This window comes from Neovison vison, chromosome 2 (genome assembly GCF_020171115.1).
Source record: "Neovison vison isolate M4711 chromosome 2, ASM_NN_V1, whole genome shotgun sequence".
NCBI lineage: Eukaryota > Metazoa > Chordata > Mammalia > Carnivora > Mustelidae > Neogale > Neogale vison.
In genome coordinates, this window is record NC_058092.1 from 34047325 (window position 1) to 34059441 (window position 12117).

At 55.4% G+C, this 12117-nt stretch overlaps 1 protein-coding gene across 7 annotated transcripts in view; it reads left to right on the plus strand.

Annotated features, from left to right (window-relative positions):
• PTPRF (protein tyrosine phosphatase receptor type F) overlaps nucleotides 1-12117 on the plus strand; it is an 86341-nt gene that overhangs the window by 19540 nt on the left and 54684 nt on the right. For all 7 annotated transcript variants that reach the window (XM_044238022.1, XM_044238025.1, XM_044238024.1 and 4 more), the window contains exons 4-5: nucleotides 2947-3092; nucleotides 3261-3402. In XM_044238022.1, the coding sequence (XP_044093957.1) occupies nucleotides 2947-3092; nucleotides 3261-3402 (288 nt within the window). The remainder of the gene's footprint in view (nucleotides 1-2946; nucleotides 3093-3260; nucleotides 3403-12117) is intronic.

A 12117-nucleotide genomic window follows, 5' to 3' on the forward strand; every position in this document is an offset into this window, starting at 1 on the left:
GAGGCAGAGGGAGTGACCGGAGAGCTTCAGACCAGGAACTGAGCTAATGGAGCAGGAGACAATGACAGGGAGACCAAGGAAGGTTTTCTGAGGAAATGATGCTTAAGCTGGGAACGGGAAGGCAAAGAGGATGTCTAAGACGTTTGTGACAGCAGGAACAGCTTATGCAAAGGCCCTGAGGCCTCAGGGAACATTGTTTTTCCAGGGGATGGGAAGCCAGGGCTGGGGCAGGGGAGGGGGGGCATGATGGACAGTGGCTGGGGTCAGACCTGGCAGGGATCTGTCCACCATGAAAAGACTTGAAATTTTGTTTTGATAGCAGTTTTAATCAGGAGTGAGGCAGTTCACTCTGGCTGCTGAATGGAGACTAGACTGGAGGGGGCAAGACTAGAGACAGGAGCACAGCTTGTTGGGCTAGTGGAGTGTCCAGTCAAGGGAAGGTGGTATCTGGACTAAGGTGATGGCATTGCAGGATGAGATCCACGAAGCTGCTGGTATGCAGGTCCTCAAGTGTGGGGGAGGGTTGCACCGAGTGTGGGGGAGGTGCATGCCTGTGGAGCCTGAGCGGGCAGAGTCCTCTGTGAGAGGACCCATCTGAAAGGACCAGTAAACAGTGACAGGTTCTGCAGAACACCATAGAATGGGAAAGTCTGGAGCCTCCTTTAGAGTGCAGAGGAAATATGAAGCAAACTGAAGTTTCTAGAGGCTCTGTTATCCCCAGGCCACTCTGGCTCCCACCAAGGCTGCCCCTGGCTTTTCTGGCCCAGCTGCCTCCTGCCCTCGGTTCTAAGGGCAGTCAGGTGGGGCCGAGTTTCCATCCTCCATCCTCGGGTGCTAGTTCTAGAAGATAAGCTTAGGATTTAGAACACCAGTCAAACCCTAGCACCCCCCAACGTCACTGTGACTTGTCTGTTGCTTAGCCTTCTGAGCCACCAGCTCTCCGTCGCAGTCAAAGATGCTAAGACAACCCACGTTGTTGTTTCAAGACTAACGATATGAATGAGAGTCTGCACAGACCCTTGGGTCACTAGCACCATTTTGCAGATGAGAAAATGGAGGCTCAGAGATGACGAGTGACTTGCTTAAAAATTACATAAAACCCTCCCTGGGCCCCGAGGTGCTCAGTAAGGTGGCTCCCTTCCTGCTCTCTGTACCTGCAGCTGTAACTGTTGACCTAGTGGTCCCCCGATCCCTCCGCTCCTCAGGGACTGCACCTGGCTCTTTCCGCTGGACCCTGGGTCGGCACCCTCTCCCTCTCTGCTGCCTCCTTCCCATCAGCATGTAAAGGTTGTCCCTCATGTCTTAGGAAACCAAAAAAGAAACCAAGATGTAAACCTTCCTTGGCCCCTCATCCCCTCTAGGCATCATCTTTTCTGTACCTTCCTGTTGTAGCCAGTGTCCTGTACATGGTCCCTACACTCTTTCCTCCCCTTCCTCACTTCCCACTCACTCCTCCACCTTCTTTAGTCCAGCTCCCCACAGCATGCCACACACCCTGCCACAAGGCCCCTCTCTTCTGCCCCAGGTGTCTTGGAGTCGTACAGGCTTGAAGTCAAGTCTCAGATATGCCCCTCACTGGCTAGGTGGCTTTGGGCAAGTGACTTGACCTCTCTGAGCCTGTAAACTGGGAATAACAATAGCGAAGGACTAAATGAGATGAAGTTCTTGGTGCAGCGTGCGTGCTTTAGGGAGAGAGTGTCATCATGGCACACACACCCATTTCTGTGCCAGGGATGGGGTCAGGTCGGGCCGGGGCTCATCGCCACTGAGCAGGTGGTCTGAAAGGTCATTTCTCACGGTATTAGCCTTCCTCGAGCTGTTCATTGGCCTGATTAATAGGAAATGGATCCTCTGTCAGGATTAACGAGGCATTGCTATGTCTTAATGAAAGCAGGTTTCTCTGGTCTTGTGACCCTGGGAGTGGGGCTCACAGGGACAGGTGTGCCCATTCAGACCTGGTGGGCATACAGAGGTGATGTGGGCAGGGCAGGGCAGTACAGTGGCTGTGGCCCTTCCTCCTTCCCCTCCCCCGCCTCCCAGTGGCCACCTTGGGGGAGATGTACAGGCCAGCTGTATCAGAAGGCAATAGCCAAGCTAGTGGGGGCGGGTGTGGGTGCAGATTTACAGGAAAGCATTCACCTGGGAAGACGTCCAGAGACACTTAAGAGGTGGAATGTCTAGGCCTTTCGGGACTGCTGGTTATGTGGGGGCCAAGAGAGAGGAGGAGTCACAGTTTCTGGCTTGAGCTGTGGGGTAGATGGAGGTACCATCACCCAGAATGAGAGCAGTGGGGGAGGGACAAGTCTGGGAGAGACGCTGGGGCTTTTCCAGGCAGCTCTCTGCATGCCTTTGTCCTGGAGCTTGGAATTGGTGGGGGGGATGGGAGACAGAGTGTAGCCATTAAAGCCTGGACTCTAGACTCAGAACTCCTGGGTTCAAATCTCAGCTCTGCCACAAACCAGCTGTGTCATGTTGGATAAATCCCTTAACCTTTCTCTGCCTGGATTTTCTTCTTTATAAGCAGACGTAATTATAGCCCCCACTTCATATGCTACAGCTCTTTGAATAGTGCCTGGCACGTAGTAAACACTTTATAAGGGTCAGGTGTCACTATGAGTATTTTCTTTCTCTTTCTCTTTCTTTCTCTCTTCTTTTTTAAAGATTTACTTATTTATTTTAGAGAGAAGTGGGGGAGGTGGGGAGAGAGAGAGAGTATATTTCAGACTCCTTGCTGAGTGCAGAGCCCAATGAAGGGCTTGATCTCTCAACCCTGAGATCATGACCTGAGCCGAAACCAAGAGTCCGATGCTTGACCGACTGAGCCATTCAGCTGCCCTTAATATTTTCTTTATACATCTTCTTGCCACCACCTTCCCCCATGACTGTGGAGTGTTGGCCATCTCTGTAGGACTGTACCGTGGTGACTCGGTGTCTCCGTTTCTCCAGGCAAACCTGTCTTCATTAAGGTCCCTGAGGACCAGACTGGGCTGTCAGGAGGAGTGGCCTCCTTCGTGTGCCAAGCCACAGGGGAGCCCAAGCCACGCATCACATGGATGAAGAAGGGGAAGAAAGTCAGCTCCCAGCGCTTTGAGGTATAGCCTTGGGTGGGAAGGGGCAGGCGGGGCTCATGGTCTGCCTGTCCTCTTCCAGGGCCTGGCCCTACATTCCCTCTCCTTCATCTCTCTGCTCAGGGGGCCTTTTGGATGTGGGAGGATGTCTGAGCTGGAGCGGGCTGTGACCCTGTGTCTGTCCTCTGGCAGGTCATCGAGTTTGATGACGGGGCAGGGTCTGTACTGCGGATCCAGCCATTGCGGGTGCAACGGGACGAAGCCATCTACGAGTGCACAGCCACCAACAGTCTGGGGGAGATCAACACTAGTGCCAAACTCTCAGTTCTTGAAGGTATGTGCTGGGGAGCCACGTGGCATGGTGGGTGGGAAGAGTGGCGCGTAGGAAGAGCCGGTCAGCCAGCCCTGTCCCTGCTGCGAGCTGGCGTGTGTTTGGCAGAAAGGAGAGCTGGCCATCTTGGCATCGGCAAAGGTCAGATGTGGACGGGGATGGTCATCGGCTGCGGCAGTATTGTCTAGCATGTGCCTGGTGTCTCTGTATCCTCCTACGGAGCTGTGCCATTGCTCTGGTAGGGTCTGAGGTCTGACTTGACGTGTGGGTCTGCAGTTGTCCAACATTTGAGTTACGTGGCTCGTGGTCGTGGATGTGATTTTTCTGTGGAGCCTGGCAGGGGGCTTCAGAGAGTTGTGTTCCCTGTAGCCCTTAGGAACTAGGGCCCCAGGCTGGGGACTAGGACTCTATGGATTTTAGTGTCTTCTCACCTCCTGGCTCCTGCCTTCATTCACAAATACTCCCTAATGCTGCTGTGAAGTCCAGAGGGTCATCTGATCTGGGCCCTGCCCTTGAGACAGTCTCCAGTAAGTTTTATGGGGGCAGCTAGGGGAGTACAGAGGAGAGGAAACTGTTGTCTGAGCTGAGCCCGGAGGGTAAATGGGAGTCAGGGTTGGGGCCTAAGCAGCACGTACCAAGGCCCAGAAGCCAGAGAGAAGGGAGCTTTCAGGGAGCTCAGTTGTCCGGTTCGGCTTGGGGCGAGTGGGTGGAGTTTGAAGGCACAGAGAGAAGGCGGGAGATCTGGAGAGGCTGGAGGGCAGATCACACAGGCCAGGGCTGAGAAATGAACACTTTCCTGGGGGCGCAGGAAACCGTGGGATGGGGAGTGACACACTCAGCCCCCAGCCACGATGGAGTCATCAGCCTGAGTATGTCTGTGTGTATTTTCAAAACATAGCCTTGATTGTTGCCTTTAAAAAAAAAAAAATTGCAGTAACAATACCTGTTCATTGTTGAAGATTTGAGAAGTATAAAAGAGCACGTAGGAAAAAGTAAAAATCACCCGTTATCCTGCCTCTACCAGTGACACTTGGTTATTTCCCTAGGGTCCATTTTCTGGGCAGGCATTGTGTATACAGTTGACCCTTGAACAGCATAGGGGTTAGGTGTGCTGAACACCCCCCCAACACCCCTCACTGCCAAGCTCTGGAAAATCTGCATATGACTTTTGACTCTCCCAAAACTTAACTACCAAGAGCCTGCTATGTACTGGAAGCCTTACCAATAACATGAAGTCAATCAGGATTGCCTGGATGGCTCAGTCATTTAAGCATCTGCCTTTGGCTCAGGTCATGATCTCAGGTTCCTGGGGAGGAGCCCCATGTTGGCCTCCCTACTCAGCGGGGAGTCTGCTTCTCCCTTTGCCTCTGCCGTTGCTCGTGCTCCCTCTCCCCCCGCTCAAATAATATAAAATCTTCGATTAAGACATGTCTCGTGTATGTATTATATACTGTATTCTTATGTTAAAGTAAGCTAGAGAAAAGAAGATCTTGGTGAGAAAGTCATGGAAAGGGGCGCCGGGGTGGCTCAGTGGGTTAAGCCTCTGCCTTCGGCTTGGGTCATGATCCCGGGCTCCTGGGAGGGAGCCCTGCATTGGGCTTTCTGCTCAGCGGGGAGTCTGCTTCCCCCTCTCTCTCTGCCTACTTGTGATCTCTCTCTCTGTCAAATAAATAAATAAAATCTTAAAAAAAAAAGAAAAAGAAAAAGAAAATCCTGGGAGGGACACCTGGCTGGCTCAGTCAGGAGAATATGTGACTCTTGACCTTGGGGTTGTGAGTTCAGGCTCCACGTTGTATGTAGAGATTACTGAAAAAAAAAAAGAAAATGATGAGAGTTCATACATTTGTATAGTACTGTACTATATTTATCGGGAAAAGTCCACATATAAATGAATCTGTGCAGTTCAAACCCGTGTTGTTCAAGGGTCCGTTGTATAAGAAAAATGGGATCACGTCCTGCCCAATGATCTATAGACTGCCTTTTTTTTCCCCTAAGGTTTTGTTTTTAAGTAATCTCTATACCTAGTAGGGGGCTTGAACTCACAACCCCGAGATCAAAGGTTACATGCATGCTCCACTGACCGAGCCAGCTGGGCGCCCCTCATTTGTAGACTGCTTTTCAAGATAACATATCAGGAACATTTTCCTCACCATTAAGTATTCTGTATCATTATTTTTAATGGCTGTAGGTATCATGCAAGGTGCCTTCATTTATTTAGCCATTCCTTTATTGTCGGACACATATGTTGTTCCCATTTTGTTGCTCTTATAAATAAAGTGCTATGCCCTTCCTTGCAGATAAGATGTGATCACCTTCCTGATTATTCCCTTATTCTAGATTCCTGGAAGTGGAATTGCTGGATCAAAGGACACATGAATTTTTAAGCCTTTCAGTATTTCCAGAAGATTGTGTCAGTTTACACTCCCACCAAGCAGGGCACGAGAGGGCCTCTTTTCTGCACATCTTCACCAGCAGTGGGAATTATCATTAAAAAAAAAAATTTTTTTGCCAAGTTAATAGGCAAAAAAAATGTCATCTCAATTTAATTTGCATTTTCTTTGATTACAAGAGCAGTTGAACATCTTTTCATATTGGCCATTTTTACGCTATGGCTTTATGTGTTCGCGGGCATCTGTTCAGTAACTCCCTGGTGCCTGTGTGTCTCCTGTGCTTATGTGGCCAGGGTCCACTTTAGAGGGACAGTGGTTAAGAGCAGGGCTCCTGACCCCTTCCTCTCTTACCCAGTGACCTGGATAGGTAGTGGTGCCACGGAGCCTCATTTGCTCCATCTGTAAATGGGGAGGTGATGCCTATTGCCTGAGCTGGTTTGGAGGATGGAATATGACGTCAAGTAGTTCTTGGAATTCCGGCGGGAACGGTAGTGGCTGGCTGCTGGGCTGGGAGCTGCCGGTACCTGGCTTCCATGGCATCATCTAGATGGTGCAGCCCCTCTGTCCATTCCCACGAGGAGTACTGACCTGTGGAGCAGGGACCTGGGCCAGGACCTCAGTTTCTGTAGCCACAATCAGGGGACAGAGTAGTTCTGTCCCCACCTCCCCCCCCCCCGCCCCCACCAGCCATTGGCATCTGCCCCAGCATGGAGCCATCTGTCCTACCCTGGCATTTGGGAGGTGGCTCCTGCCCCAGAGGGCATCTGGTCAGACTCTCTGAGGGAAGAGGACCTCCGTGCTAGTGTTGAAAGAAAAGCACCCCCTCTCTCCGGAGTCCCTATACCCCAGTTCCTTTGTGGGTACTTCTCCCCCTTCCCCACCCCCCACACTGCCCTGGGCAGCCTTATCTTTTAAAGGATCCAGGAGGATGTGGATGGTCTTTCAGGCCCTGAGGTGAGGAGGATTCAGGCTTGGTGGGGGGACCCCTCCATCCTGTGGGGCATTCTTGAATGAAGGTTCCTCTTGCAGGGGCCTGGGGGATGTCTGGGCTATGGGGGTTGTCTGATGAGGTTGGGGTCAGTGTGGGGCAGGTCCCTGCCCTGTTAGTGCCCCGTCCCTGTGGGGGTGGGACTGTGGACCTCAGCGAGTCCCCACCCCCTCCTCCTCCTCCTCCTCCCCCTCGTTCTCCTTCTTCTCCCCCCCCCCGCCCCGTTCTCCTCCTCCTCCTCCCCCCCGCCTCGTTCTCCTCCTCCTCCTGAAATGCAGCACCCGGAAGACGAAACGCTGACTTACCAGGTTGGTCTGTGTAACCTTGACCAGGCTCCTGGCTTGGCAGCAAGCAGTGAAGTGGGAGGCCTCAAAGGTGCCAGGAGGTGGGGCCCGGAGGAAGCAGCCCAGACTGCGACCATCCCCCCACTCCTCCCAGGCCCCCGGGAAAGGTGTGTGTGGAACAGGATTGAAGGATGGTCTGACTGGGGCTGTGGGCTGGAGCCAGAGGTGAGCCAGGGCTGCTCCTGGGAGGCCTCTACAGGTTCTAAGGAGGCCTGTGGAGAGGAGGAGGCCGGTTTGAGGGCTGGGAATAGGAGTGAGTCCCTTAGGGGTGTCACACACTGCACGTACGCCCAAAAGCACACGCACGTGCATACATGCTTACTACGCACTGGGCTGATCAGGGGAGTGGCTGAGGGCTGCCTGCGGCAACCTGGCTCTGGGTCTGAGGAGTCAGCACGCCCCGAAAAGGGAGCCCAGGCTGACGATTCTGGTCCTGTGCCCCCTGTTCTGTGTGGTTCCCCACCAGGCCCAGCCTCCTGATACACAGCTCCAGTGAGCCTCACAGGAACACCCCCTGCTGCTGGAGGCCCTCCACTCCCTGGTCCCTCATCCCAGCCTTTGCCCCCCAGGGCTCCACTGACACGACTGGCACCCCCCGCGTGTTCATGTGTGGCCCATTGTGGCCCCACGGTCCTCTGTGGGCTGCCTCAGCAGTGCCCGGCACCAGTGGGCCGGGGGCGAGCCCGTCCGGACTGTGACGCGCGGGGCCTGCCGCCCAGTGTTCCTGTCTGAGTGGTAATTGAAGCCATTAGCGCACCAGCCTCTCCCTCGCCCGGTAATGGCAGGAAAAGCTCTTCTCACTCCGCACTCTTGAGGCAGCGGCTGAATCACTCCCCCTCCAACCCGCCCGCTGCTGCCACTGAGACAGAGAATCTGACATTTTCCCTCTCGAGGGAGGGGGAGGGGAAGCAGGCTTTAATTCTTGGCCTTTCCTCCAGGAGGTTGGGGGGGTGGGCAGTGAGGGGCTTGGAGCTCCTTCTGGACAGTACGATCTGCCTGAGCCAGTGGGCTCCAGGCCAGGCAAGACAGTGGTCAGCAAAGCCCCGGAGGAGGCCAGACAGCAGAGATGTGGGCAGGGCCCTGGTGACTTGGGTAGGTTCTGGGAGGGCTGCGGAGTGGGTTGGGGGGAGAGGTGGAGGTCTGAGGGGGGAGCCCAGGAGCAGGAGGGAGCTGTTTCTGACTCTGTCCTGGGGGGACCTGACTCTGAGGACTCCATGTGCCACTGGTGGCAGCACTCCCTTTGTGATCAGGGACACAGCAGCTGACCTGCACCCCGTGTGTGCTGCAGGTGCCCCGTGTGCCCTGGGTACGGCAGTGTGTGGGATATGTGGCATGTACTGCATGTACAGCAGGGGGTGTGTGGCAGGTGTGTGCATGTGCACGCACGCACTCCCGTCCAGCCCCACAGGGAGGGGTGGTATATCCAGCAGGCAGTGTACATCAGGTAGTGCCTGTGGGTGTGCACACATCAGGGTGTTTGTGGGGCGTGGTATGGTGTGCATGGCAAGCAGCCAGAGCTGAATGTGTGGGGGTCAGTCTGACCCTGGGGGGGATGGTCAGAGAGACTGTCTAGCCTCATTGTCTTGGGGACCCATGGGTTTCCTGCTCAGAGCTGTAGGTCAGCGGGACAGCTGGACAGACAAATGTGGGACACAGCGGTCAGGCTGACCTGTTCTCCAGTACATTGGCTCCCCAGCAAGTCCTCTGCAGCCAGGCCAGGACGGAGGGTGCAGAGGGATCCTGCTCAGATTTTGGGAGCCCTCCTTTTCCTCCCCTCCTCCTACCAAGGCTAGGCTCCCTTTCCCCAGTTTCCACCCGGCCTCAATGCCTGCTGATGGACTAGGACCATACCGTCCTTGGATGCCAAATGGGCTCAGGGATCCAGCTGCCCACCTGGAGTGTGTCTGGTCTTCCTCCTTTGTGGCAGGCTTTGGGGGGTGCCAGCTGATAGGCGTGTGGGACAGAGACTGGGGCAGCAGGGCAGTCAGTGCTAGGCCTGGACCCATGAGTTCTGCAGTGGCTCTGACCCTGGCTGGCTTTGGGACATGTGGGGTGATGACCTCTCGAGAACTCACCCCCTACTCCTCACTCCTATACTCAGTCCCTTTGGAAATATCCCCAGGGACAGGAGGGCTGATGAGCAGCCTGTGACCCTGTCCTGAGATCCTGGGCTGGGCTGCATCTGGAGCAGAGTTGGGAAGGGAACTTGCTTTCAGGATGGGTGGGAGTTTTCCCAGGGAGTTGGCACTCCTTACTCTCCCTTTCTCTCTGCCTCTGGCCCAGGTCTGACTGGGGTTGGGGCATTTGGAAAAAGGGTTACTACAGGCAGAGGATGACTTCCCAAATGGCAGGCTGTGCCCTCTCCCTGTTGCCTGTGTATGTGTCTGGGTAACAGCCTGGTTTTGCAGAATCTGGACCTGTCACCTCCCTGATGTGCAGTCACAGAAGGCCTACAACCCAGGCCAGCTCCTACCCCACCCCTCACAGCTGAGGCATGACCTATGCACTTCTGGTCCAGCGACTATGGTCTCTGTGACCTATCCTTCCACCTCCCCCCACCCCCTGTCATGACCACTGTAGCACTGGGGACCACACAGACATGAGGCTCTGCAACCATTTCCTGGAGAGTTCTGGGCCCTAGGCATGGGGCTGGGAGAGGTAGGTGGGCAGTGCCAGGAGGGCCTTCAAGTTCAGATTCTGGGTGTCTTGGTACGTAAAATCCCGCATTTTCTCTAGTCTTAATCCTTCTCCAAGGGCCCAACTGGACTTCCTTCTGAATGGCCCTCCTGTGGTGTAGGCAGTATGCTTGTGTCTTCTATTAGCCAGCCTGCTCCTGCCACCCCTACAGTCACAGGTACTAACCAGGCCCTGCTGAGTGGCCCGCTCGCTGACTCCCTTCTTCCCCAACCTCATGACTACAGAGTGGAGCCAGCAGCTCTGGGAACAGCTCACCAAGTCGGAGGCTCTCAATGCCCCTGTTCGTGCACATTCTCTGTCCTTGGTAAGGTGCTCCCTCTGGTTGCCAGGGGAGAGAGTATTTTAATCAGAGGAATGACATGATCAAATATATGCTTCAGAAAGGTCCCTGAGGATGCATAGTAGGGCAGCAGGAGACCAGTGAGGGTCTGGGGCAGCCCTGCAAGCCCAGGCAGTAGGTCACAATGGCCCAAACCCAGGCAGCAGGCGGGGAGGAAGGGAGAATGGGTGGCCAGCGGTGGAGAGAGAGTGGTGAGCTGCCTGGCCACAGTGGGGCTGGGGAGGTGGGAGACTCTGGGTTATGGCTCTGGGGCCAGGTAGATTGCAGGACCAGAGGCTCAGGACCCGGTCTGAAGGGGCAGATTGACAAGGCCAGCTAGAAATCTGTTGCAGTACGCATGTGCGGGCATCCAGGGGGAGGTATCCAGGAGGCCTTGTTCAGATTCGCCTGGCGCTCCAAGGGACATCTGGAAATGGAGTTTTGAAGGCTGAGAAATGGCACATCTCAGGGAGCCAGAGCCAAGAAAGGAGGAAGAGGGCCCGGATGGAACCCCAGCTGGCTAGTACTTCATGTTGGGGGGCGGGGGGTTTCCATAGGAATCTGGTGAGGAGAGGCCTGAAAGGGAGGAGGGAAACCCAGAGGGAGGCTGTGGAAGTGGAGAGAAGAGAGGTATGTGAAGGAGGAGGGAGTGGTCAGTGGGGAGGGGTGCTGTCAAGAGGTCAGGCGACATGAGCACTCAGAAGTGTCCTTTGGACTTAGCCCTGTGGGGTCACGGTTGACTTTGATGAACTGGCCAGAAGCCTTAGAGGTGGCAGCTGGGTGACAGGGGTCTGAGGAGTGAGTGGGAGGCCATCGGAAGTCTGGAGGGACTGGGCCTGAGCCTAGGGGTATCAATGGATAAAAAGACTCTTCCTGGCATAGGGCCAGGGTGGGGGAACCCCAGGAGGAAAGTCCAGTATGGGCCTGGGCCCGCAAGCCAGAGGGTGGGTAGGGTGTATGGCTGGGGAGAGCACCAGCGTTCACTTGGGGCAGTGTGGTGGGGAGGCCTCCCCAAGCAGGTTGAGGAGGGCAGTGTGAGGTGCCAGGGAAGCCCTAGGGGAGGGGGAGGCCATGGCTGCTCTCCACTCTCACCGCCGCTCTTGGGCTCTCGCTGCCGACAGGCCCCAAACAGCTCAGATTCAAAAACAAAACAGGCTTTTAAGATGCCAAGTTTGATGAAATCTGAGTGCTGGAAGAGGTGGGAGTTTTCTCTTAGAAAAAGCTGAAAATCGAGACTGAAAGCTGAGAAAGAAGATGGGCCCAAGGCTCCCTGGGCCCCCCCCTTACTGCCTGGAAGCAGGGTGGGGGTGCTCTCTGGGAGAGCTGGAGCCTCCGGGGCTGGGGAGGGCCTCCGGGTTGATAGCTGGTGTCTTGGCCCCAACCCTGCTGAGGATGGAGCTGCCTCAGGGACGAGACTCGGAGACTCGAGGTGGCCTTGGTTTCCTTAGAGCGCACAGGGGGTGGGGAAACCGCAGCCCCACTGCCCATGCGCTCCCTTCACATAGCCCTACACATCTCTGCGTCTCCTGTGTCTCTGGGTACCCATGCCCCAGCATCTGTGCAGCTCTGACTGCAGGTCTCCCTGTGTGTGCAGTGCCCATGTGCTTGGCCTCTGGATCTGCTTGCAGGAGTCTGTCTCCACAGGTGCCATCACTGCAGGTGCCCCTCCACACACGCATGGACATTTCTATTTCTGCACCTCTCTCTCTCTCCCGTGTACCTCTGGCTGCCTGGCCGTGCATGTTTCTAGGTGTCTGTGTTCAGAGACAGGGTGAGGTCAGGCTCAACACTCAGGCACAGGGGAGGAGGTCAGGTGTCCAGATGGTGCCGCCCCGGGGAGCCTGCGGATGTGTGTGCCGGTGTGTGCCTGCGCGTGCACGGAGACGCCATGAAGCTGGGTAAACACGGGTGAGAAGGTCGTGCCGACAGACGGTGCCGCCCGCCCCAGGACCCTGCAAGGCGTCTCCATCTGTCGGCTTC